This window comes from Rhinolophus hipposideros (genome assembly GCF_964194185.1).
Source record: "Rhinolophus hipposideros genome assembly, chromosome: 6".
NCBI lineage: Eukaryota > Metazoa > Chordata > Mammalia > Chiroptera > Rhinolophidae > Rhinolophus > Rhinolophus hipposideros.
The window spans coordinates 110,451-136,561 of record NC_138052.1 but is presented as its reverse complement, the minus strand read 5'-3'; the positions used below and the strand labels follow the sequence as shown (position 1 = coordinate 136,561).

Here is a 26,111-nt window from a genome sequence, read left to right as displayed (position 1 = left end):
ATGTGGCTCCCGAGTCAGTCAGGACTGCAGCTCCCAGCCTTTTGGCCCAGCATTGGCAGCCTGTTGGTCCCCCAGCTTTCTTACACCTTTGGCTCATGTTGGTAACAGGGCTTAAATACGTGCACTCAGACCTTGTCTTTCTGTTATAGATTACTAAGAGTGCTGAGGGCAGTGCAGGGCCCTCCACTTCACGGACGACAGATCCACAGGGCAAGTCTGACATCCCCACAGACCTGTTGGACTTCAATGAGCAAATGGACAAGGAGGAGGAAGAAGAGGAGGAGACACAGACAGTCTCTTTTGAAGTCAAGCAGGTTAGTGAATGAGCCCCCTTTCGATTCCCTCTGTACGCCAGTGGCAAGGTGGTCCAGCGCTGCATGTACTCTGCAGTCTGTGCCAGAGGAAGTACTGCTGCTCTCCTGAAGTGCTTTCTCCTTTTTGGTGTCTGGGCCGCAGCATCGTTTTTCTAATAGGCTGGTGAGTCAGCCTTCACAAGCTCCTGGGGAGTGTGAGAAATGGTGCCAGGGGGGCGTTTTTGGTGGCTGGTTGGATTTAATTTTGTCTGTGTCCTTAATTTGGGTTGTTTTTCTATGCTTTAACCCAGCTGTTATCAAGCAAGATCTGAAATTGCATAAGTGTGGATAAAACTGCCATTCTTTTGAGCACTGCATCCCTTAGAATGTGTTCTGTTGATGAGCACGCATTTGGGTGAACAAGGTTGTAACACGCCCTTGTGCTCCCCCCCAGGAGATGATAGAGGAGCTCCAGAAACGGTGCATCCACCTGGAGTACCCTCTGTTGGCAGAGTACGACTTCCGGAATGATTCTGTCAACCCTGATATCAACATCGATCTGAAACCCACAGCTGTCCTCAGACCTTATCAGGAGAAGAGCTTGCGGAAGATGTTTGGGAATGGGCGTGCACGGTCAGGGGTCATTGTCCTTCCTTGTGGTAAGTGACACCCGAATGAAGAGGATGTCCAGGCTGCCTCCTGCTCTGCGCTTTTCTCTAGATCACACTCTAAATGACACCATGGGACGGCCAAGGTCAGGCGACTCTGACTCATGACTGGACAGATAACTTGAGTGCTTGCTGTCTGCAGGGCCCTGACCCCCCCCCCCCCACTGGGGTGTAGTGGTAGACAGAACAACTCTCCTGATCTCAGGCTCGTCCTGCTGAGGCGGGGACACATGGTAAACGAGTCACTTCAGCAAGGTGAAAATCTAGGGCCGTGAAGGAAAACTGTGAGGGATGAGAGCTGTGGGGTGGTGTTATTTTACAGCCCGGGGAGGTTGTTCTTCAGTCAGGCTTGGGAGTCTGCGTGGGCGGGTCCTTCTTCCTGGGCAGCTGCTTACACTGTGCACAGCCACAGAAGGGCAGTAGTAGGCCCCTTGGCGCCTGTTTGATACCAGTCGTGTTAGCTCCTGTCCTACGTTCCTGACAACAGACTCACCAGTGGCCCCGTCCCCGATTTAAGGAGGCACAGTCTCCAGGGAAGGGGCCTGTGCCTTCACCTTTTTCTTCTTCCTGTTTTTTTTTTTTTTCTCTCCTTGATGGCCCCACCCTACTTTCTTTGGTCTCCTGTTTTTTTTTTTTTTTAAAGCTCCATGAGTTGTTTGACGCATAAAGGAAGAATTGCTATTTAAAGAAGTAGCTTGGTTTTTATCTTGATCTTCAAATGGTGGATGGCAGTAAACACGGAAGCTCCTGGGATTTCAGCCTGTCTGTCTTTGTCAGTAGTGTATGCACTTCCTGCGTTTCTGGCCTCGGCCCAGTTTGTGGTGCAGTCATGACAGCTGTCTTTTCCTGGGTCCCTCGTTTCTGCAATCTGTGTGCTGGGCACACTGTACCCAGCAGCACCACTGCTCACGGTCTTGTGCAGGTTATGTTGTGGCTTCAGTTTCCCACAGAAGATGGCAACAATAGGAGTGTCTCTCATCTCTGCTTAATTTTGAGATTCTAGCATTTGAACAAGATGCATGTAAAATGCCACAGCAGCGCCTGGCACCTGTCTCTTTTCCTTGTTATATTTGTATGTAAGTCTCGTTTTTATAGAGAAGAAATGGTCTGGAGCAGTAAACACCCCACAGTGTCAGCTGTGATCAGTGCAAATTGCTCAGATTTGTGGGCTGCTAGTCCCTGTGTTTCCATCCTTCATGTCCCCCTTGGGTGGGATTATTCTCTGTTTTCTCGTAGGTGCTGGCAAGTCCCTGGTTGGTGTGACAGCTGCGTGCACTGTCAGAAAGCGCTGTCTAGTGCTGGGCAACTCAGCTGTGTCTGTGGAGCAGTGGAAAGCCCAGTTCAAGATGTGGTCCACCATCGACGACAGCCAGATCTGCCGCTTCACCTCGGACGCCAAGGACAAGCCCATAGGCTGCTCTGTTGCCATTAGTACCTACTCCATGCTGGGCCACACCACCAAGCGGTCCTGGGAGGCGGAGCGGGTCATGGAATGGCTCCGCACTCAGGAGTGGGGCCTCATGATCCTGGACGAAGTACACACCATCCCAGGTCAGCAGGGTGGGAGCTGAGCTGCCCACTCAGTGAGGACTCGCACTGATTTCCAGTGGGGGGTGAGGGAGGGACTTGGCAGTACACCCACCTCGCTGGAGAGGCCTGCTGGGTAAAGCTTCTAAATGAGTCCTAAGATGTGGGGCTCGGTCAGGGGGGTGTGGGCAGGTGTGCACTCTCTGCTTCCATAATCACTGGCCCAGGTGGTCCTTCAGAAAGTGGTATCTTTCTTTTTCTGTCTTATTGCTGCAGTTCAGCTTGCCCTTAACCTATAGTCTTCCAGAAACGACTGTAAAGTCCTTGCGGTAGTGTTGTTTGTTTTATTTGAAGGCTGTAGTTTTGATTCTTAATATATTACAGAAGCCCTACTTCTAGTATTGCAGGCAATCCTTTTATTTAAAACAGCTGCATTGATGTGATTTATATACCCTAGAATCCACCGACTGTAAGGATACAACTCAAGAGTTTAAGTAAGTTAATGTAGTTGTGCAGCCGTCGGTCACCGTGGTCTGGTTTTAGAATCTCTCCCTCATACTCATTTGTAGTTCTTGTTTTCCTCGCTGGCCCCAGGCAGCCACGAATGGCTTTCTCGCTCCATAACCGTTTGTGGGAACATCCGGCATATTAACAGAATCAGTTGTATTTTCTCGTATCTGTCTTCTTTCACTTCACATAATGGTTCATCCACTATACATGCATGGTTGTAACGTGCATGTATACTGTGTTTCTTTTTATGGGGACAGAGCCAGGAGTGCGGTTTCCAGGCTCTCGGCCTCACGTGGAAAAGTGCTGGCTTGGGTAGTAGATGCCGTTAGCTGTGATAGCTGTGATTGGATGGCCATCAGCTGTGGCTAGTTGGCCGTTAGCTGTAACCAGTGAGCCATTGGCCACTAATATAACTGCCGTGGCTATGCTAGCAGAACGAGGGGGCTAGCAAGAAGATGGGGGCTGAGCTAGTAAGCGGTGGAGAGCGGGTTGCGGACAGTGTGGCTCCTGCTTCCTGTATCTCCAACCCAGCCTCCACTGAGACTACAGTGGTGTGACTCCCCTACCTATGGCGCCATGAGTGTTCCTTTTGGGTCTCACCAGGTCCTGCATTCTTATGTGGGAAGCAGGAGCTGAGACCCCGCATGACACCCCGCATGACACTTTTATTCCAGGCAAACCTTTCTTGGTCAGACAAACTGTTGGTAAATGAAGTGTCAGTTAGAGATACTGTGAATGAAATGAAATCAGAGGCATTTTCACATGGAGTATTCAAAATATTGTGAAATGGTTCTGGCATCTGGTTTCTTCTGTGTAACGAGAGCTCCTCTAGCACATCTGGGTGTCTGAAGATACCTAGATGTCCCCAGTATACCTAGATGTCTACGCCACAGGTAGAGATCAGTGGTCTCTCAGGTAGAAGGAACAGGGTGCAAGGTTCTGAGGCAGGAAAGTGCTTGGCATGGTGGCCCTTTGACTAGCAGGGAACAGAGAGGAGAGCAGGCAAAGCCGAGGTTGGGAGGGGCAGGCAGAGTAGCGTGTTGGGGCAAATCCTGTTGGACCTCGTAGGTCATGGTAAGGCTTATACTCTGAGTGGTAGGGAGCCATTTGAGGAATTTGAGCAGAAGTGACATGGTCTGACTTAGTGCTAGAAAACCATCACCCTGGCTGCTGTGCTGGAATAGACTGAAGGGAGCAAGGGTAGTAGCTGCTACATGGGTTGGAACCCCAAGAAGAGGCTTGACCCGGTAAGAACGAAGGGGATCTAATTCTGGATGTGTTGTGAAGATGAGGCTGACAGGGTGCCTGTGGGAGCTGAGGGACAGCAGTACGGGGTGGCTGTAAGGTTTTCGGCCTGAGCACTTTGAAGGAGGGAGTGGACATTAACAGAGACGGGGAAAAGTACAGAAGGAGTAGGTTTGGAGGATGATATTGAGGAGTTAGGCTTTCGACATGTTAATTTGATGGCCTATTAGACATTCAGGCGATGGCAACAACATTAAAAAATGGGCAGAAGACATGAATAGACATTTCACCAAAAAGTATATACAGATGCTAATAGGTATTTGAAAAGACGGCAGCATAATTAGCCTTCAGGTAAATGCAAATTAGTACCACAGTGAGATGCTAGTATACACCTATTAGAGTGGTTAAAATGAAAAATATGGACAATACCCAGTACTGAGAGTACAGAGCAACTGGAACTTGCACCATTGCCAGAGGAAGTGCAGAATGTGCAGTTGCTCTGGGAAAGTTTGACAGTTTATTGGGAAATTACCACATGACCCCGGGACACCCCTGGGTGTCCATCCTAAAGAAATGAAAAATCAGTTCACACGAAACCCTGTTTGTGAATGTTTATTCCAGCTTTAATCATAATCTCCAAAACCTAGCAGCAGGCGCATGCCTGTTAGTGGGTGACTGAATGGCGCATCTGTCCCTGGGAGCGCTGCTCCCCAGTGAGAAGGGAGACACTAGTGTGCAGCCGCCTGTCTGAATCTCAGGTCGCTCGCTGTGGGGTTGGCCAGTCCCCAAGGTTACATAGCATGTGATGCCTTGGATGGGGCATCTTGAAAAGAAAACTATAGTGATGGGGACAGATCAGTGGGTGCCAGGGGTGGGGTGAGGAGGGTGTGGCTATAAATGGAGGGCATGCAGGAGGATTTGGGGTTATGGATTGGTCTGTATCCTGATAATCGTGGTTACCAAATCTATACTTGTGTTAAAATTTAAAAAACCGATCCCACCCCCCACCCCAGGAAAAGGTCAATTTTACTGTGTAATAATTTAAAAACTAAAAGAAAAATAAATTGGAAGAGGGTGAATATTAGGTCTGATTGCATTGGAAATTGATGATACAGAAAATCGTATCATCTGTGTTTGAAGTTTAGGAAGGCTTGAGGCTGTAGGTAGTATATGTCGGTGTTCCTCTTTAACCTGGGTCCCAGGCCCCAGAAGGTGGCAGCCAGGCTTGGGATTGGTTACCTGGTCGTGAAGTGATAGCAGTGTGCCCCCCAGTCCACACTCGCCATGTGTGTCTATGTCTTCCCTGGGGCCCTCTGGGTCATCTTGTCCCTGGTTGGATAGCAGAGTGAAAGCAAACAGCTCTGAAGGGATTTTGAGTTCAGGCCCTGTAAGCCCCGTGGCCTGGTCACGCTCACCAGACCAGAGCAGATATGAAATAAGGGAATTCTAGCAAATCAGAATAAGGTCCTGGACTGTTACATATTTACCACGTTGTTGAGATTTATCTCAAAAGATAAAGACTACTGTGTTCTTTTACAGATCTTCCAATAGGAGCGCTGTCAGGCCATTGTATTAATAAGAAGTTCTTGGCATGTATTGGCAAGAAGCACTTGGCATATATTAAGCACTTAATGCATGGGAGGCACTGTGCCAATTTCATTCTTTTAACAAGTATTTATCGAGAGCCTTTTAAGTAGCAGGCACTGTGCTTGGCAAAAGTGGGAGGGACAAACAGTCACACAAATAAATGTCAGGTGACAACCATGACATGTCCAGTGAAACAAACGACACACAAAATGTATGTACTGTGATGCCATTTCTATGAAATTCAAAAAGGAGGCAGACGTCCTGATACCTGAAGTTAGTCATGGTGTCCTTGAAGGAGAGTGCTAGTATTGACAGGAGTCAGAGCAGAGACTTCTGGGTGTTAAGAACACTCCTTTTTATCTGGGTGGTTCCACAAGTAATGCATATGTATCTGGAAATGTTTATCAAGCTGTGCCCTTCATTGTATGTATGTTCTTTGCCTGTGATGGCCATCATGGCTGTCAGAGTGTAGTGTCGTCAGGGTGATGCCCCAGGGAGGGCTTGTTTCTGTCTGCAGTAACCAGGTAGGGTCTGACTTGTGCTTCCCTGGGGTTCATGATCCCTGGGCTTTCTCCAGTGCTGCCTCCCTGGACCCACATTAGGTCGTTGTCTCCAGGGCTGTGCCTACCATGTCTTTCTGATGGGGTCCTGGTCTGGGGTCGTTGGCTACCCTTTTTTGGAACTGGCACAATCCTTGGAAATAGCCCTGACACTGGTTTTTTGTTTGTCTTCCAAGCATGTGTGCAAACCATATTAGGCCTCAGTATGTGAAACTCCAGGAGACCTGGACATTTACTTGGGGTTAGCCAGCCCTCATTTCACTGTTCTTATGTTTTTGGTTTGTGTTTTGGTGCAGTCTGACCTCTCATTCGTCAGATTGTTAATCACTGTTATCATTAACCTTACCTTTATTTAATTGTATTGCAAGGTAAACATTTTAACCTTCCTTCAGAGTACAGTTGAGCCTTGGACAACTCGGGGGTGAGGGACACCAGTGAGCCTATGAATCATGCAGATTCCCAACCTTGGATCAGAAATACAGTTAACCTTTATGTACCCATGCAGTTCAAAGTTCTGTTGTTCAAGATTCAAGTATTAGAATTTTTAAAAAGTGAGCCATGGTAACTCATAAATTAGGTCTTTTAAAATTAACGTCTCATGCACTTTCATGTGTTTATTTAATTTTATAAATCAAAAGAAGTAGAACATTTCAAAAGAAATGAAGACAGGAAGTTGCCAGTTGACCAAAATGAAACTAATTGGAGGAGTGTGGAGAAGGGAGTTTCCTAAAGTGGGTGGGGGGCCTGGATTCAACTCTCACTGTTTTCTTCTTGGTTTCTGGGAAGGTAGGAAGCTGAGCAGATCATTTTGTTCCTCTGACCCCCCAGATACCCAGCCATCTCCCGGGTGTCCTAGGTGCCGGTTTCAGGGTGAACAAATCCCTTGCATAATTCAGAGCTCAGTGGCATGCTGAGTGTTGTAGTTCGTGTTTCAAGGTGCTGTTGGTACTCCTGCTGACAGGTCTGCAGTGGTGGGGAGAGCATGGGGGTCGGCGGAGTGGGATTCAGTGGTGGGCAGAGCATGGAATTCACTAACTTGGAGCTTCTGGAAGCTCTAACTTTGTTTCACTAACGTGGTGCTTCTCCCTCTTGTCCTCTTGCTCTTTCTTGCCTTCTTTTGCTGAGGTCTAGCAGGGATGATTTGGCATTCCCATACTGTCATTCCTTTCTAGAGCCAGCTTCCTGTGGTCCAGAAAGCCAGGGCTTAGCCCATGTAATGTCACGGGCCAGTGTACGTTGCCAGGCTATGTGGAGTGCTTGAGCATTTAAACAAGTGACAGTGTGACTCGCCAATTGTTTCCCTAGCCAAGATGTTCCGGCGGGTGCTCACCATCGTGCAGGCCCACTGCAAGCTGGGATTGACTGCAACGCTTGTCCGGGAAGACGACAAAATTGTCGACTTAAATTTTCTGATCGGACCCAAGCTCTACGAAGCCAACTGGATGGAGCTGCAGAACGTCGGCTACATCGCGAAAGTCCAGTGTGCGGAGGTAGCTCGGGACGTGACTCAGACCCATGGTCAGGCCCTCATGCAGTCCCCTCAGGCCCCTGTGAGTGGCGGTGTTCTGCCACTGCCCAGACATGAAACAACCCTGTCGGGACACCCAGTTAACAGTGAAGGGAAGTTGCTCATCCAGGTTAGGCCAGCTCCAAGGCCACGCTCCTTCTCCTTTTTGAAAGTGAGCTCTTTAGCGTGTTCCTGCCCACCTTCACCCAGGCCATGCCCAGGCGCCAAAAGCTGTTGGTTTTGATTCACCCAGAAGGTGCCTATGACCTTGATCATATTATTTCTGAGAAGACATTTTCTCAGTATTGTTGTATAATGAATGCCTGCACAGGTATATGTTAAAAATACATGTTCAGAAGCAACAACAACAGAAGTCCTTTCTCGCACCTTAAAATGCCTGTCACTTGATGGCTACAGTAGGGTGGCCTTTGTCCTGAAAGGGTGGGTAAAGTTGAGTGTGAGGACCCTATACAGGAGACTAGCTCTGTTGTAAAGCGTCCCTGCCCTTTAGTTGTGTCTGTGTAGTCACCACCCATCTTAGGAGATAGCACTGCTAGAACCTTGGGGGCCCTGTTCCTCTCTAGTTGCGTGACCCCTTCCAGGGTACCAGTGTCTTGGAGCTTAGCTTTGTCATTCTTTTGCTTTTCCTTATTATTTTACCTCCTGTGTATAATTCCGTAAATATATGTTGTTTCGCTTTGCCTTTTTTAAATCTTTCTGTTCGTACAAATAGAAACGGGTTATGTATGTTGTGTGACTTGTTTGCTCAATATTTTTATTCTTTGCATAATGCATTATATTTTTTTGATGATGAACATAGCTGTAATTCATTCCTTTGAATTGCTCTGTATTATTCCATTGTGCAAATGTACCACAATTTGGTATGTAATGGAAATTACACAGCAGTAAAAATACAAAAATTTTTTCTAATGTTGACAGACATTTGGGTTGGTAAGTTTTTTAACAGCTTTACCAAGGTTTAGTTTAAATTCCATGACATTCACCTATGTAAGTACGGTGATTTATAACTTCTGTGATTTTATTAAATGTAGAGTTGTGTAGCTATCGCCACAATCCAGTTTTAGGACATTTCCGTTATCCCAGAAGTGAACATTTGCAATGTGTCCCCACCTCTACTCCCGTCTCGCTAGCCTCTGATTTATTTTCTGTCTCTATAAATTTGGAGCTTAGTGTTTTTGCTGTAATGGCAATATTGCTACAAATATTGTATCTGTTTCTTGGGACCCTTGTGTCAGAGTTTTTCTAAAACTTGTTCACACTGTGGACTGACCCTGTAGTAGGTGGTGACATCACTTTGGTGGGTCATGATCAGGATAAATAGAATCTAACAGAATGCATAATATGTATTAAGGGTATATGTTATCTCCTAAAAGTGTGTGTGTGAATGTTTAGTTTATGATGTAGAGTGATCCAAGCTTGAAGGCCACTGCTCTGGCAGGTACACCTAGCAATAGCATTGTGGGGTCGGAGACTCTGCAGATGTCCACTTTCCTAGTCACGTCACGGGAAACTCTGTTTTTCAAAGTGATGGTACCAATTAACACTGATCACTGGCTAGTGAGGTCGCTTCATCTCTAGTACCAAATATTGAATTGTTTTCCTTTCATTTTTGTTAACCCCGTAAATGTGAAATGGTATTCCTTTATGGTCTTAATTTGTATTTTCCTTTTTACTAATGACATTGAGAATCTTTTTATATGTTTTCTGGCCATTTATGTTTCATAGTCTGTGAAATGCAGGATTTTACTGTAGAAAGAGAATTGCTTTGGTTATAAAGAAGTAGGAGTCATTACAGGGTATGACCCAGAGGGAACCAGAAAACATTCACAGCAAAACTTAATGACTTGAGCTCAGCACTGAGTTTGGCATATAGTGATGGCAGATAATTCCACAGTGGTGGCAGCATGAAGAAATGGTTTGTGGTGATCACACAGAAGTGGCACTGGAGTCCGTCGGTGGAGGCTTTGTGGCCTATGCCAGTGCAAAGCTCCCAGAGGGCTCTTTACATGTGTACACAGCCTTGAGACCTTTACAACTCACAGCACTTCTGTATATTTTCCTGAGCTTCCTGGAGCTTGTCAGCAGCCCAAGCATAGAGCCTGGCACAGAGGAGACCCTCTGGAGTGTTGTTACTGCCATTCTGATTTGGATGCTCAGATTGTCTCAGATGTGACCAGTGGGGGGACTACTTTCAAGGTGGCTTCTATGTCCCATCCTTCTTTGAGCACTTCCTTGCTTTCTGGCCTAGCAAAATATTTCTGACTCAACTGGTATTTGCCCTGCCATGGCCCTGGAATCAGCCATTTCTCCGCGGAGCTTTTCAGTAGAGAATGTAATTTACACACCAGGATCTGGGTGCTAGGTGTGTTCATTGCCAGGCTCACTCAGCCTAGACAGCTAGGATGTGTGTGTGCAGTTCTCCATGCAGTGCTGTGTGTGGACTTGTGTGTGGGGTGTGATCTAAGTGGTAAGTATTGCTTGCATCACTGGTTGAGTTCTGGTTTCCCTTACTTGGAGCTGCTGTGAAAATAATTCCCTGGATATTGATACATTTGAAAATCTTTGTGACCCGATTAACACGAAAGAGTGTACTGGTTCAGCATTAGGTACTAGGTTTGGTTTTGTGAGTGTGTGTGTTTGCAGTTATACTGAGATAATTCACATACCATTGGTTTTGTTTTAATTTGTTTTAAAGTTAATTTTGCTAAATGAATGGTCTTCAGAAGTTTCCAATCAGGTGATGTCTAAACTTGCAAACTGATCCCTGGTTCTTATTGTATCACAGGTTTGGTGCCCGATGTCTCCTGAGTTTTACAGGGAGTACGTGGCAATCAAAACGAAGAAGCGCATCTTGCTGTATACCATGAATCCCAACAAGTTCAGAGCTTGCCAGTTTCTGATCAAGTTCCATGAAAGGAGGAACGACAAGATTATTGTCTTTGCTGATAACGTGTTTGCCCTGAAAGAGTACGCCATTCGGCTGAACAAGTAAGGGTGGAGAAGTTAGGTGTTGCTTCTAAAGCCAGTTTACCTCCTCATGTGAGAGTGTAGAAGGTGCCTGTTTTATTCTCGAAGCTCTCAGGAACTTCCTAGGATCTAAAGGTCTGGTCCTGTGGCCCCCTTTCCAGAAACCAGGCAAGACAGGAGCAGGTGGTCGGAGTCAGGTTAGAGCATGTAGATATGGGAGCTTGGTCACCCTGAGCCCAGGGACCAGGGGCTAGAGTCGTGCTGCTTTACAGCTGGGCTCCAAAGATGGCCACGAGTTGTCATTGGGAATGTAAAGGCCGAGTGAGCATTCTAGGTGGGCCAGGGACCAGGAAGGCAAGGCAGACTGGGCCAGCATCCAGGTGTGGCCTGGCGTTGAGAAAGAGCTCCTTAGGAAACACCCACCAGAGTCCTCGCCAGCCTGCAGCCCCACCAGGTGAGGAGGAAGAGGACCGACCTTTCTGCTGCACTGACAGAGGGCTTCAGCTGCTGTGAGCAGAAGGCACGGCCCTCTGGAGACTGGCCTTCGTTCTTGTGGGGTAGGATGCAGAGGGAAGAATGCACTTAGACTACCTTCTCTTTAGCAAGCTGTGCTTTAATCCTTACCTCAGCGTATGAGGTCGTTGTATTGTTTCCATTTTATTGATGAGAAAACAGACACAGAAAGATTAAGTTTCTTAAATTTCTGAAATTGCACCTTTTTTAATTTAGAAAAGATTTTATTTTTTTATCAAAGTAACAGATTATTATGAAAAACAGGAGTTCTTTGTACCTGTCTTCCCATCCACAATTCCTGTTCCCCAGAGGCAGCCACTTTCAACTCTTCTCTGTTTACCTTCGTATTGCTAAGTAATAATTTATATAGCAATTTCTTGATTATTAATTATAGAAGCGACCTGTTAACTTCCTACTACGGCAGTTGAGAATTTAGCTCTTACATACACCATTCCTCTGACCCCTGTGTTCCCAAATATGTTTGGGGTTAAGTTAGTATTCAATGTTACACTGTTTTATGGTGTACACATTGTTCAAACCAAGCATACTAGGGTTACATGTTCTTTTTTTGTAAACATTTGTTTTTTTCTGGAGTTAATAATTGCCTCATTATTGCTTCTGTTTGGTTTTCTCTCCACTTCATTACTCCTCTTCAGACCCTTCATGCAGCCATAAACTCCCTCTCAGTTGGCTCAGACCTGTCCGCTAGTCTCTCAGTCCCTTTCTTCTTTGTTTCCCTGGTCGGATCCCTGCCGCACTTGGTCCTGCTCCGCTCTGGCCCTAGGACTAGAGATGCTGCCCAGCCGTCATCTTTGGGCTCCCCTCTGTCATCGTCCTGTGAATTCCCTGTGCTCCCGCCCCTGTTTCTATATCTCCCGTTTCCTCCTTTTTGGTCACTTATTTTGATGAGTGACTTGATTCGCCAGTAGATTCCGGAGAGAACTTATGTAGGAGGAAAATTTTTGAAGACTTTGCTTGCAGATGTCCTTATTCAGCATCACACTTGATCAGTACTTTGACTGGGCCTCCAAGTGTTCCAGGCAGAGCTCATTTCTCTCGGGACCCCAAGTGCAGCTGCTGGGAAGCTGGCTGCCCTGCTGACTCCTCTCTCTGCATGTCGTCGCTTGTGCCTGTGCACTCCCCTCTCAGGAAGCTTTCAGAATCTTTGTTTTCTGTTTTGAGATTTCAAAACATTGTCTACCTAGTGTTGTCTTTTTTTCCCCTTGTGGTGGGCCCTCAGTAGACCCCTTCAGTATGGAAACTCATGTGCTTCAGTCAACAGTTTATCTTTTCTTTGTTACTCATCTTCTGTTTTCTCTGGTCTCTCTTTTTTGAATCCCTGCTGGTAAGGTGTTAGATCTTCTAAACAACTTCTCCAAATTGATCTTTTTCCCCCTATTTTTTACCCTTTTGTCTTCCAACCCTTCTATTGAAGCTTTTGTGAATTTCCAAGTGTTGTTTATTGCTAACTGTTCTTGTTTCATGAGTACAGTGTCTTCTCTGGGGTGGGGGCTGTTAAAGCTTTTAAAGCTTTCTTCTGTTCCCTACACAGTCTGTCTTTTTTTCAAATTTTTGTTTGTTTTGATTGTTTCACCTTCAGAGCCCTTTGGATTTTTGGTATCCCTTGGTTGTATTTTCTTGTTTAAGAGCCAGTCACTAGAAAGTTGATTGACCTTCCTGCATAGCTTTGCGGGTTTGCGGACCTGTGCACTTCACCGTGGCATGACTGGGCAGGGACCTGGCAACTGGTCAAGAGCTTCCAAGTGCTAAATCTCTGGGTCTTTTCTCTTGTGGGGGACACTTTCTCCAGACATGTATCTTCTGGTCTCCTGGCCATCAGCATGTGTGTGGGGGATCCCCTTCTTCCCCTTCATCCTTTTTTTTTTTCTTTTCTTCCCTTCATTCTTCATGTGGTGGGATCCCCTTCATTCTCCATGTGGTGGGGGAGGGTCCCCTTCATTCTTTATGTGTGGGTGGGGTCTCTTCATTCTTCATTTGGTGGTGGTGGGAGGTCCTCTTCATTCTTTCATTGCATTACTTTCATTGCCTCTGCCCTTAGCAATGCCTGAGATCCCTAAGTACAGCGCTCCGGCTCAGAGTCCAGGAAGTGAGCCTCTAGGTTGTTTCCAGGTGCGAGGAAGTACTCCTGGCTGCTATTCCTCATACACACACTCTGCCAGTGCTCTGTCTTCAGGCTCCCCACCATGTTCCTTTAGAGGAAGCTGGTGAATAGTTCCCAAATGATCTGGTGTGCTGCACAGAAGGTGCACTGGTTTCTATTGGCCTTCCCTCCTGCCAGCTTTGGGCTTCTGCTTTCTCTAGTCCCTAGCTCATTTACCATGCTTCTTGACTTCCCTGGTGTTACTGCCTATTCTGCTGTTACTTCTTCTCCTGTTATCTTTGCCCTGTGGGTTTGCGTCTTTTTCACACTTTATTTATTTATTTTGACATTAAATATTACATTAATTCAAGTGCACAGCATAGTGGTTAGTCATTTGTATAATTTAATAAGTGATTCCCCTGACTAGTATCCACCTGGCACTGTACATAGTTATTAACATATTACTGACTATATTCTCCATGCTTTAGTTACAGCCCCATGACTGTTTTGTAACTACCAATTTGTACTTCTTAATCCCTTCATCCTTTTCACCTTGACCCCCAAGCCACTCCCATCTATCACCCCAACAAATCCAGCACCCATCTGACCCCATACATAGTTATTACAATATTATTGACTGTATTTCTTATGCTGTATTTTATATTCCCATGATTACTGTATAACCGCCAATCTGCACTTCTTAATTCCGTTCCCTTTGTCACTCACCTTCAACCCCTCTCCAGTCTGGAAACTATCAAAATGTTCTTTGTATCTATGAGTTTGTTTCTGTTTTGTTTTTTGTTCTTTAGATTCTGCATATAAGCGAAATCACATTGCATCTGTCTTTCTCTGTCTGACATACTCCACTGAGCACAACACCCTCCCCCCAGGTCCATCCATGCCGCCGCAGATGGCAAGAACCCATTCCCATCTATGGCCGAGCAGTATTCCATTGTACATATGTACCACCTACTCATTATCTGTTCTTCTATTGACAGACACCCAGGCCGCCTCCACCTCTTGGCCACTGTAAACACTGCTGCAATGAACATATGGATGCACATGTCCCCTCAAAATAGCATTTGGGTTTCTTCAGATTAATACCCAGAAGTGGGATTACCAGGTCCTTCTTTGTCTCTTGTTATAGTCTTTGATTTAAAGTCTATTTTGTCTGGTATGAGCATTGCTACCTCAGCTATTGTTTCCATTTTCATGAACTATCCTTTCCCCATCTTGTCTGGTAGATTGCTTGTCTCCATTTTGGTTAGTTCTTTTCTGGAGCTTTGTTTTGTTCTTTTATTTGGGACATGTTTCTTTGTCTCCCCATTTTGGCTGCCTCCTGTGTTTGTTTCTATGTATTAGATAAATCTGCTATGTCTCCCAGTGTTGGCAAGGTGGCCTTATGTAGTAGGTGTCCTGTGGGGACCAATGGCACAGTTTTTCTGGTCACCAGAGCCGAGTACTCCATGTTTATCCCTTGTATGGGTTGTGTGTGCCCTCCTATTATAGTTGTGCCTTGCTCAGTGTTTGTACGTCAGTGGGAGGGATTGGCCCTCAGGCTGATTGGTTGTGAGGACTAGCTGTGACTACAGTGGAAAAGCTGTAGTGCAAGGGCTGACTCTACAGGTAGAGCAGGCTTCACTTTAGCAGGGTGCTGGTGCCTACGCCGTTTGCTCTTTGGGTGTGTAATAAGAATAAGCCAGGTGATGCTCTGGCTTATTCTGAAGGTCGCCACCCAGTGTGCTAGCCCTGGAGCCTCCTGGGAGCAGCCTGCTGCAGGCCAAGGTTAGCAGCAGTCTGTGCCCTGCCTGAGGCCACCTGATATGAGCCACATAGCAACCCGCAGATGGCCACTGCCCACACTGGGCTTAGAGGTGCCTTGAGAGACCAATTTGAGAAGCGAGTCTGCCTGTTGCTAGTGCCAGGCTTAGGGCTGCTCACCACAGGTATGGGTCATGCTGAAGCCAGATGCTGCTGCTTTGGGTTTTGCGAACCTGTGAGAGATTTTATGAAAGTTAGCAGCATGAGCTAAAACAGATTGCTTGTACGCAAAAGTCACTGGAAGTGGCATGGGCTGCCCAAAAGTTGGGTGGAGTGGGGTCTCCTGGAATCACTAGGGCAGGACAGATGAAAGGTGATAGCCAGTTTAATGGAGAGTCAGATGTGGGGTCTGCCTGCATCTGCATACCGGGAGAGGAGAGGGCTGAACAAAGAAATAATGACTCCTGCCATCTCTTCCGTCTTAAAGAAAGCTTTTCCTTCAGCCCTCACTAAAGCCAGGTTGTTCAGTTCCTCCCCGTGTGTCCCTGGCACCTTTTGAGCTACTGCACCAGCGTTGTAGGTCAGAGCGAGTGAGTCTGTCAGCGAGTAAGTTTGTACACGGGCCCTTTAACAGGCGGGCCTGGGACTCCAGCTGCTCTCTTGTGTCACTCAGCCACAGTATCCACTGGTGTTCACAGCCAGAAGTGTGGGGACTTCTCTTCCCAGCACTGGAACCCTGGGCCAAGGAGCCTGATATGGGGTGGGAACCCCTCTCTTTTCTGGGGGGAACCTCCACAGCTGAGACATCCGTACCGATTTTTAATGGTGACATGCGGGTGTGGGACCAGACTGTTCTGTGTCTCTGCCCCTCCTACCAGTCTTGAGGTAGTTTCTTCTGTATGTCTGTAGTTGTAGGGCTTTGGTTCAGCTAGACTTCAGGTGATTCTTAGTGATGGTTGTTCTGTAGTTTAGTTGTGATTGATGTCCTGAGAGGAGGTGAGCACAGCATGGACCTACTCTGCAATCTTGACCGGAAATGAATTTGTGTCTTTTTAGTCCTTTACTGCCACATTAGTGTCAATTCGAGAGGACAGTAAGACAGTGCATATATTTACTGTGTCCTATTCCCTCTTTACCCCCCTCAGCACACCCCCCATTTTAGTACTCTGTCCAGATTCTTCCTGGAGCCCCCTTCAGGTTTCATCCCCACACCTGCGTTTGAGCACGCCTGAGGCTTGCACCTTGGCTGTAGCCTCCTGAGTGTCTGCCTGGTCAGGGACAGCGATTTTACCAGCACTGTGGAATCTGAGCCTATCTGGATAGTGAAGGGCAGTGGGTTGTGGCAGTCTCATGGATGCCGGAAAGAGAATTACAGCTTTGACTTACCTTTGTTTTGTGTACCTCTGGTCTTTAAATGTAAGAAGTGTTCTTATCTGTCTTGTTTTCTTGCTTTAAAATGATTCTGAGGATCCTGAGCAGCAGGGAGTCTCTGAGGTTCGGTTTCCTCCCGGTCTTAATAAGAAGGAATAGGTGTCACTAATGTACTTCACAGGAGGGCCTGTTAGGTGATGTGGTATGTAAAGCAGTGGGTGGGACACCTACTTTGGAGTCGGACATGCTGGGTGTGACTCCCAGCAACTCCTCTTAGCTGTGTGACCTCGAGAGTAATGTTCACCTGTCTCAGCCTCCTCTTGCTCTGTCAGGTGCACTTACCACCACCTACCTTGGAAGATCATGTGCCTATCATCTAGTAGGTGTTCAACAAATGTTAGGTGCTCTTCTGAAGAATTCATCTTCTGTTTCATTTCCTGTCTGGGAAACCTTCAGAAACGGAGAGCTCTGTTTTGTTTTCCTGATGATAGAGGGGGTGAAAAAAACACCTGAAAACCTGGGTATCGAGAGACAGGCTCTTCTGAAGAGTGGAGTTTCCCAACCTTTTTCACAGTATAAGACACATAGAAAATAATAAGATTAGTGTGGTGTCCTGAACACTCGTGTAATAGGCTTGCAGTGGTTGGGGTGACTGAAGGAGGACATCAGCCTTTTGTCTCCAGCTATCCCAAGGTCCTGCCCAACTTCCCCACAGGCAAGGGGTTCGCTATTTCAGGTACATCCATTAGCAGTTTCTGGCACAGTGGTGGGAAGCGTTGACTGGAGGATCAAAACTTGAGCCTTCTGATCCTTCCCTGGGCACTGTTTGCTGTGGATGGGACCTGTACACCTGATAGCTGTTCTTTTCGTTGTCATCGTAATCACTGTTATTACCACTGAGAAGCTACAGAAACCAGGTCATTCCATGAACAGCAGAAGAATGGCATTGCCAGGTGCCAACAGGTGATGACCAGTGAGGCCGTCAGGTAGGGTTGTGCCCTTTGGCAGAGAGCTGGGAATTAAAGAGTTGTGAACTTAGTGTTATAGGAGGTCAGTGGGGAAAAGTTTGTTCCTATCTGCTCCTGCCTTGAGGAATGCCTGTGTCATTAGGAAACAGTTGCTTCCAAACTTGTTTGCAAATAACAATATTTCCTTTGCCACTCCCATTGGGCTTCATGAAATCTGGAGGATTCTCTTTTTATAGACGCTGAGCTTAGAGCTAAAGGCGTTGAAGCAGGAAAGAGCACAGTCCAAAAACAAAAATGTAAAGAAGGGAATCCCAAAGGGAATGGTAACTTGAACCTCAGCTCAGTGGGAAGGCGATGAAGTGTGTGTGTGTGCGTACGTGCGTGTGTGTGTGTTGGAAGGGGGGTTGGGAGGGTGTATTGCCACTTATTTTTAAGGGTCTCCTGATATTCTTGCATGACTGGGGACTTCCTGGGAGAGAGAACTTTGTAGGAGCTCTTTTTCCCCTGATGTGTTTTTCAGGATAATTGAGGAATGATTCTTTGGTCTTCCTAATACAGCTTTGTTCTTCTCTAGACCCTATATCTATGGTCCTACCTCCCAGGGAGAAAGGATGCAGATTCTGCAGAATTTCAAGCACAATCCCAAAATCAACACCATCTTCATATCCAAGGTCCGTGTGGCATGCAGGATGGTGGTGAGGTATCAGCAACCCCAGGATCTGGGGGACACTGGATAATTTCTGGGCAGTGAATTGGTGTTTGTTGAAGAAGCATCATGTGTCAGTTTTCATTTCACATGTTCAGTATCTGGGGAATGGAAGAATCACATTTAGGGTTTTATGTATTATGCATAATCTATAAAGTCCTTTTGCTTGACTAAAGTTTTTCCCACCCTTCTTTGGGGTACAGGAATTTTAAGTTGTATTTACTTTATAAAAGGGAAAATAGTTCATTACCTACTCTCGCCGAAGTAGGTGTTTGGATGAGGTTCTCCTTGTGTTGCTGGGAGATTCCTGTGGGTCATGGGCAGCCTTTGCCCAGTCTCCCGGTGAGCCTTCGTGGTGGTGAAGCTAAGCATAGTGCAAACTCGTATATGGCCAGCTTGGTGATGGTTTTAATGTGCAATTAGAAGCTGTGGCCCAACTGTTTAGAATAGTCATTCAGATTAAAACAGACCCAGAGTCCAAAAGAAATGAGGTTTACCTCAGGTGATCATGGCTGTGTCTATAAGCACCAAACTTGGACATCTGTGGGGGAACCTAGATGGTTGGAGCCCCCAAGCTAAGGCAGCTTCCCAGTCAGAATCCAACCCAGTGCAGGCAGTGGCCCCCACTAGGTCATGTGTCTGACATGTGCTGCTGGTCTCCAGTTAATAGTGTGGATGGTTTTCTGCAGTCCTAATTTTATAGCAAAAAATAAGAATCACTGACAAAGCCTCTGTTGATAGGGTCCTCTTGTCTTTGGGCCCCTAGCCACACTGGAAATGTGGCTGAGACAGATGGTGGTGACTGTGGCTCCTGACAGCTTTAGGACAGCTCTCAGGAGAATTCACACTTTGGAGGCCTCATGCCTCCAAAAGACCATGGTACAGAGAGAAGAGGATGATGATTGTTTTTCTAAATTTAAATTTGAAGTTTGAGGCCAGTTGAATTTTTTTTGTTTGTCTCATATGTAAAAACCTTCCCAGACACATAGCTGCTTCATTTCTGTAGGTGGGTGATACATCATTTGATCTCCCAGAAGCAAATGTTCTCATTCAGATCTCATCTCACGGTGGCTCCCGGCGACAGGAGGCTCAGAGGCTAGGGCGAGTGCTCCGAGCCAAAAAAGGTAAAGACGGTCTTCCCCATTTTGCTCCAGGAGGTCTCTCCTTTTGGTCCATCTCAGAAAGGAAGAGGGTAGGGAAAAACTGCTTGTGCGTTCATGACGGCAAGCTTGAGCTCCTGGGCTAGGTATACTCTCAGGGAGGGGGTCCCAAAGCAAGGACCGAGGTCTCCTGGGCCCGTGCTATTTCTCATGCCTTGGGGGTGACTATGTGGGTATTTTCCATGGCAGCTGCCTGGAACTCACATGAATATTCTCTAAGCTGAGCACTTGTGTTGGTAGACAGTAAGAGGAGCCTGGTTAGCAGTGCTTAGTGATGTGGACCTAGAAGGGAGAAAGCAGAGCTGGGCCTCCAGTGGAAGGGTGAGACCTGGAAGCAGTCCCCTGGACCTCCAGTTAGGCGTAAGGGGAGGGCCTGCTAGGAACAGATTGGGCAAGCACAGGTAGATACCTCCCTTCTCGCCTGTGAAACGTGGTGCGCTGAGACATAGCTTGCAACGGGGCATCACAGGCCCAGTGAATGAGGAAGCAAAAGGCGTGGATTCTCTGCTTGTTAACTGTGGTAAAGGCTCACACCTCAATTGTGGGCATGGCAGAGACTGACATGGTTGCTAAGATAAGGCATTCTCCAGGGACACAGGCCCTGTCCTCAAGGAATTCACTTAGGAGGCATCTGGACTACTAGGATGTTTGAAAATGACAAGGCACATGCTGGAATCGTGCTGTATTCAAATATGCTTAAGAAGCAGCTCATTGATGTTTAAAATACTGACAGGGTAACTTATAAATAACAAGCATGGAATTTGGCACAAGACCAACCGTGTGACCTTGGGCAAGTAATTTGTCTGACCTTTGGTTTCCTATCTAATGTAGGAGTGGCAATCCTTCCTTGCAGGATTATTATGAGGAACGAGACTTGCATAACAAAATATAGAAGGCTGCTGGATAAATTGTAGCTTTTTTAAACTGACAAGCTTGTAATTTCCGAGTAGCATATGTGAAAGTAATACATCACTTATTCCTTACTCTTCACCACACACCAAAAAAGATAAAAATATAATTGGAAAACCCCTTTGAAATTTGATTAGACTCTTATTCTTTTAAATATCATTTGACTCATTTTACAAGGCCGGTATTATCCTGATACCAAAGCCAGAAAAGAACAGTATAGAAAGGAAAATTATAGGCCAATATCCCTGATGAATGTAGATGCAATAATTCTCAATAAAATACTGGCGGACCAAATGATAGCAAACAAGCAATGGTTAAAGGTTGAAAACTTTACTGTACGATTAGGAACAAGACAAAGATGCTCATTGTCATCACTTTTCTTCAGAATAGTACTGCAAGTTCTAAAAAAAGCAGTCAGATAAAAAAGGATAAAAAAAGGCATCAGAATTGGAAAGGAGGAAGTAAAATTGACTTTGTTTATAGATGACATGATTTTATATAAAGAAAGTCCAAAAAATTGTTAGATCTAATCAACAAATTCAGTAAAGTTTCAGTATACAAAGTTAACAAAAAAATAGCAGCGTGAAGTGAGCCTTTTGAAATCTCCCCTGGAATTTACAACAAATTGAACAACTTTAACTCCACAAAGGTCTCCCTGCGCAGCAGACAGGCAAGACAAAGAGGCTCACTACTGAAATCACCTAAAAATGGGCAAATTGTGCGAGAGAGGGAGGAGGCAACGGAGAACTACAGAGACAGAGCCGTGCGGGCACAGGACGCAGACCCAGCTCAGTGCTCCGAGCTCGCTGCATCCAGGAACTACCGCAGCTGCGGGATAGGGAAGAACTTGGACTGTTAGGGCTCCGTTTATGGCCCACAGGGCTGAGGGGACAGCATATAACACAGCTGAACCCAATGCTCACAGCAGAGACCTCGGAGCAAAGACTGAGGGAAGAAAGCTGAAAATGGTGGTTTAAGCCCTCACTGCCGAGCAGAGAACGGAAGCCTTAGGCACTGAGACTAGCTGCCCCCTACCTACCCTCCTAGAGCTTGCCCTACCCCCACCTGCTCGGTGCTAAAAGCGGAATAGTAGCAGTGTCAGATCAAAAGAACAGAATATTTGCAATTCTGAGAATTGTGGTCGGCAGACACGGACTCGAAGTGCAGCTAGTTCCGGCAAAGGGGAGGGAGCTGTGGAAGCAGGACTGGCTGTGGTGGTGGTCACTTCCATTGCTGTGGCTACCTCTCAACAAGTCACCACGCCCCTGTCCCCACCTATCTGGGTGGATCCCTGAAGGAATAAACAGAGCTACTGAAACACACGGGCTCTGAATCTGGCGCAGGAAGAGCTTTGGAACTTCAGAAGCTCTCCATATTCCCCCACAGAGGCGGTGCCCTATGACCCAGGTGAACTGTTCACAGAGGAGAAGCCCGCCTTCCAGGGAATCACCCCATTGTGTGAGAAGCCAGAATAGCATAGAGGAAACATAACACTACAGTGTGAGAGAATAAAACATTCTACCAACACCTACTGGAAAACAAAAGAAAGACCTCTTTTTATCAACCTGTTGCAGAACCCTCTCTTGTAGATGTCTAGGAAGAGAAATAATAAACCATTAATTGCCATGAATAACCAAACCAACAAGACAGCTCAGAAAGAAAATGGAAAGTCTCCAGAAAATGAACTTAAAGATACGGAAATATGTGACTTAAATGACAGAGAATTCAAGATTGCTGTTCTGAAAAACTCAATGAGATGCAAGAAAACACAGAAAGGCAGTGTAATGAACTCAAACACAATCAAAGAAAAAAATGAACATTTTTCTAAAGAGATTAAAATTTAGAGAAAAGAACCAAATGAAACTTCTGGAGATTAATAACTCAGTAGAAGAAATTAAGAATGAGATAGCCAGCTGAGGTAGTAGAGTTGACCACATGGAGGAAAGAATCAGTGACATCGAAGATAGAAACCTGGAAATGACACGATGGAAGAAAAAGAGACTTGAGACTTAAAAGAAATGAAAGAACTCTACAAGAACTTTCTGATTCCGTCACAAAGAGCAATATAAGAATAATGGGCATACCAGAAGGAGAAGAAAGAAAGTAGGGAACAGAGAATAAATACAAACAAGTAGTCAATAAGAACTTCCCAAACTTGTGGAAAGAACTGGATCCTCGAATTCAAGAAGCAAATAGAACACCTATTACCTCAACCTCCACAGGCCTTCTCCAAGGCACATTGTACTGAAGCTGTCAAAATCAGTGACAAAGAAAGAATCCTCAAGGCAGCTAGGGAAAAGAAGCCGGTAACCTACAAAGGAAAGCCCATTAGATTATCATAAAACTTTTCAGCGGAAACTCTACAAACCGGTAGGGAGTGGAACCAAATATTTAAACTATTTAAAGAGAAATTGTGAGCCAAGAATAATATCTGCAGCAAAGATATCCTTTAAAATATGAAGAAGGAATAAAGACCTTTCCAGACATACAGAAGGTGAGGGAATTTTCTAACACATGACCTGCACTATAAGAAATACTGAAGGAGCCTATTGGACCAGCAACAATAGGGATAATTTGTGGCAGTCAAAACAAAGGGGGGAGAGTAAAGGCCTGAACCGGAATATGGGAATGGAAAAAGGTAAGAATGCTGAAGAAAATGGAATACTCTAAATATGAAATTTTCTTTTACATAAACATCGTGGTAATCACTCAAAAAAACTCCAGAACTGACATATATAATGTAATAAAAGAAGAAAGAGAGGGAAAAATCATAGATATCACCTCACAGAAATAATAGACAACAACAAAAAGACAAAGAAACAATGGAGACACAGTCTTACCAGGAAACTAATGATAGAATAATAGGAAATCCTCACATATCAATAATCATCCTAAACGTCAATGGACTGAACTCACCAATAAAAAGGCACAGAGGAGCAGATTGGATCAAAAAACTAAACCCAACCATACGCTACCTTCAAGAGACACATCTCAGCTAAAAGGACAAATTATAGACTCAAAGTGAAAGGGTGGAAATTGACACTCCAAGCAAATGATATTTGGAGAAAATCAGGTGTAGCCTAACTGATATCAGGTGAAATAGACTTCAGGATAAAAAAGGTAACAAGAGGCAAAGATGGACATTTCATAATGGTAAAGGGGACTATACAACGAGAAGACATAACAGTCAGCAATATTTATGGCTCCAATCAGGGAGCATCGAAATATACCAAGCAACTACTAACAGAACTAGAGGGAGAAATTGACCAAAACACAATTACACTAGGGGACCTAAATACATCGACAGTTATGGATAGATCATCCAAACAGAAAACAAATAAAGAAACAGCAACTCTAAATGACACAGTAGATGAAATGGACATAATTGATGTTTATAGAGCACTTCATCCTAAAACATCAGAGTATACATTTTTTTCTAGTGTACATGGAACATTCTCAAGGATAGACCATATATTGGGACATAAAATCAGCCTCAGCAAATTTAAGAAGATTGAAATCATACCAAGCATATTCTCTGATCACAAGGCTTTGAAATTGGATATCAACTGCAAAAAGAAAGCAGGAAAAAACACAAATACATGGAGATTAAACAACATACTTTTAATGAATGACTGGATGAAACAAGAAATAGGAGGAGAGATCAAAAGATACATAGAAACAAATGAGAATGAAAATACATCCTACCAAAACGTTTGGGATGCAGAAAAAACAGTTTTCAGAGGGAAATTTGTATCATTACCTACCTATCTCAAGAAACAAGAAAAATCCCAAATAAATAACCTCACGTTACAACTTCAAGAACTAGAAATAGAACAAATGAAACCCAAGGTCAGCATAAGAAAGGAAATAATAAAAATCAGAGCAGAACTAAATGAAATAAAGAACAAAAAGACAATTGAAAAAATTAATGTGACAAAGAGCTGGTTCTTTGAAAAGATTAACAAAATCGACAAACCCTTGGCTAGACTCACTAAGATAAAAAGAGAGAAGACACTAATAAAATCAGAAATGAAAAAAGGGAAGTTATCACGGATGCCACAGAAATACAAAGGATCATGCAAGAATACTATGAAGGACTATATGCCACCGAATTCAATAACCTAGAAGAAATGGAGAACTTCTTAGAAACATATAGCCTTTCTAGGCTGAATCATGAAGAACTGGAAAATCTAAACAGACCCATCACCAGTGACGAAATTGAATCAGTCATCCAGAACCTTCCCAAAAGCAAAAGTGCTGGACCAGATGGCTTCACTAGTGAATTCTACCAAACCTTCAAAGAGGATCTAATACCAATCTGCTCAAACTCTTCCAAAAAATTGAAGAAGGGACAGTACTCCCTAACTCATTTTATGAGGCCAACATTACCCTGATACCCAAACCTGGTGAGGACAACAGAAAAAAAGAAAACTACAGACCTGTATCTCTGATGTATACAGAGTCCAAAATCCTAAACAAAATTCTAGCAAATAGAGTGCAACAATACATTAAAAAGATGATTCATCACGACCAAGTGGGGTTCATTCCAGGGGCACAAGGATGGTTCAACGTATGGAAATCCATCAATGTGATACATCACATAAACTAAATAAGGTACAAAAAGCATATGATTATATCAGTTGATGCAGAAAAAGCGTTTGACAAGATACAACATCCATTTATGATTAAAACTCTTAATAAAATAGGTTTAGAAGGAAAATACCTTAACATTATAAAGGCTATATATGTCAAACCCTCAGCCAATATCATAATTAACGGTGAGAAACTGAAGCCCTTTGCTGTATGTTCAGGAACACGACAGGGCTGTTCCCTATCACCTCTGCTTTTAAACAGTGTTGGAAGTCCTTGCCAGAGCAGTCAGGCAAGAGAAAGAAATAAAAGAAATCCAAATTGGGAATGAAGAAGTTAAATGGTCATTCTTTGCTGATGACATGATAGTCTATATAGAAAACCCTAAAGACGCCACCAAAAAGCTATTAGAAACATGAACGAATACAGTAAAGTTGCCGGCTACAAAATCAGCATACCAAAGTCCATTGCATTACTTTATACTAAAAATTAAATCTCAGAAAAAGAAATTATATAGACCAATTCCTTTTGCAATTGCAGCAAAATAATAAAATACCTAGGAATAAACTTAGCCAAGGATGTGAAAGATGTATATGCTGAAAACTATAACACATTTTTAAAAGAAAGTGAAGACTTCAAGAAATGAAAAGATACTCCTTTGCTTGTGGAATGGAAAAAATCAACATAGTTAAAATGGCCGTATTACCCAAAGCGATATACAGATTTAATGCAAACCCCATCAAAATCCCAATGGCATTTTTTTAAAGAAATGGAACAAAAAATCATCAGATTTGTGTGGAACCCCAAAAGACCATGAATAGCCAAAGGAATTCCAAGATAAAAGAACAATACCGGAGGTGTCACACTCCCTGCCTTTAGCTTGTACTACAGGGCTACAATAATCAAAACAGCATGGTATTGGCAGAAAAACAGACACACAGACCAGTGGAATAGAATTGAGAACCCAGAAATTAAACCACATAAATATGGACAGATAATTTTTGACAATAAGCAAAAAAACATACAATGGAGCAAAGGCAGCCTCTTCAGTAAATGGTGCTGGGAGAATTGGATAGCCACGTGCAAAAGGATGAAACTGGACTGCTATCTGTCACCATGTACCAAAATTAATTCAAAATAGATCAAA

General features: G+C 44.7%; 1 protein-coding gene across 2 annotated transcripts in view; it reads left to right on the top strand.

Moving 5' to 3' along the window:
- Positions 1 to 26,111, top strand: part of ERCC3 (ERCC excision repair 3, TFIIH core complex helicase subunit) — a 53,685-nt gene that overhangs the window by 3,574 nt on the left and 24,000 nt on the right. For both annotated transcript variants that reach the window (XM_081052733.1, XM_081052734.1), the window contains exons 6-12: positions 150 to 314; positions 748 to 952; positions 2,198 to 2,512; positions 7,696 to 7,880; positions 10,704 to 10,906; positions 18,174 to 18,270; positions 19,312 to 19,429. In XM_081052733.1, coding sequence (XP_080908859.1) covers positions 150 to 314; positions 748 to 952; positions 2,198 to 2,512; positions 7,696 to 7,880; positions 10,704 to 10,906; positions 18,174 to 18,270; positions 19,312 to 19,429 — 1,288 coding nt within the window. The remainder of the gene's footprint in view (positions 1 to 149; positions 315 to 747; positions 953 to 2,197; positions 2,513 to 7,695; positions 7,881 to 10,703; positions 10,907 to 18,173; positions 18,271 to 19,311; positions 19,430 to 26,111) is intronic.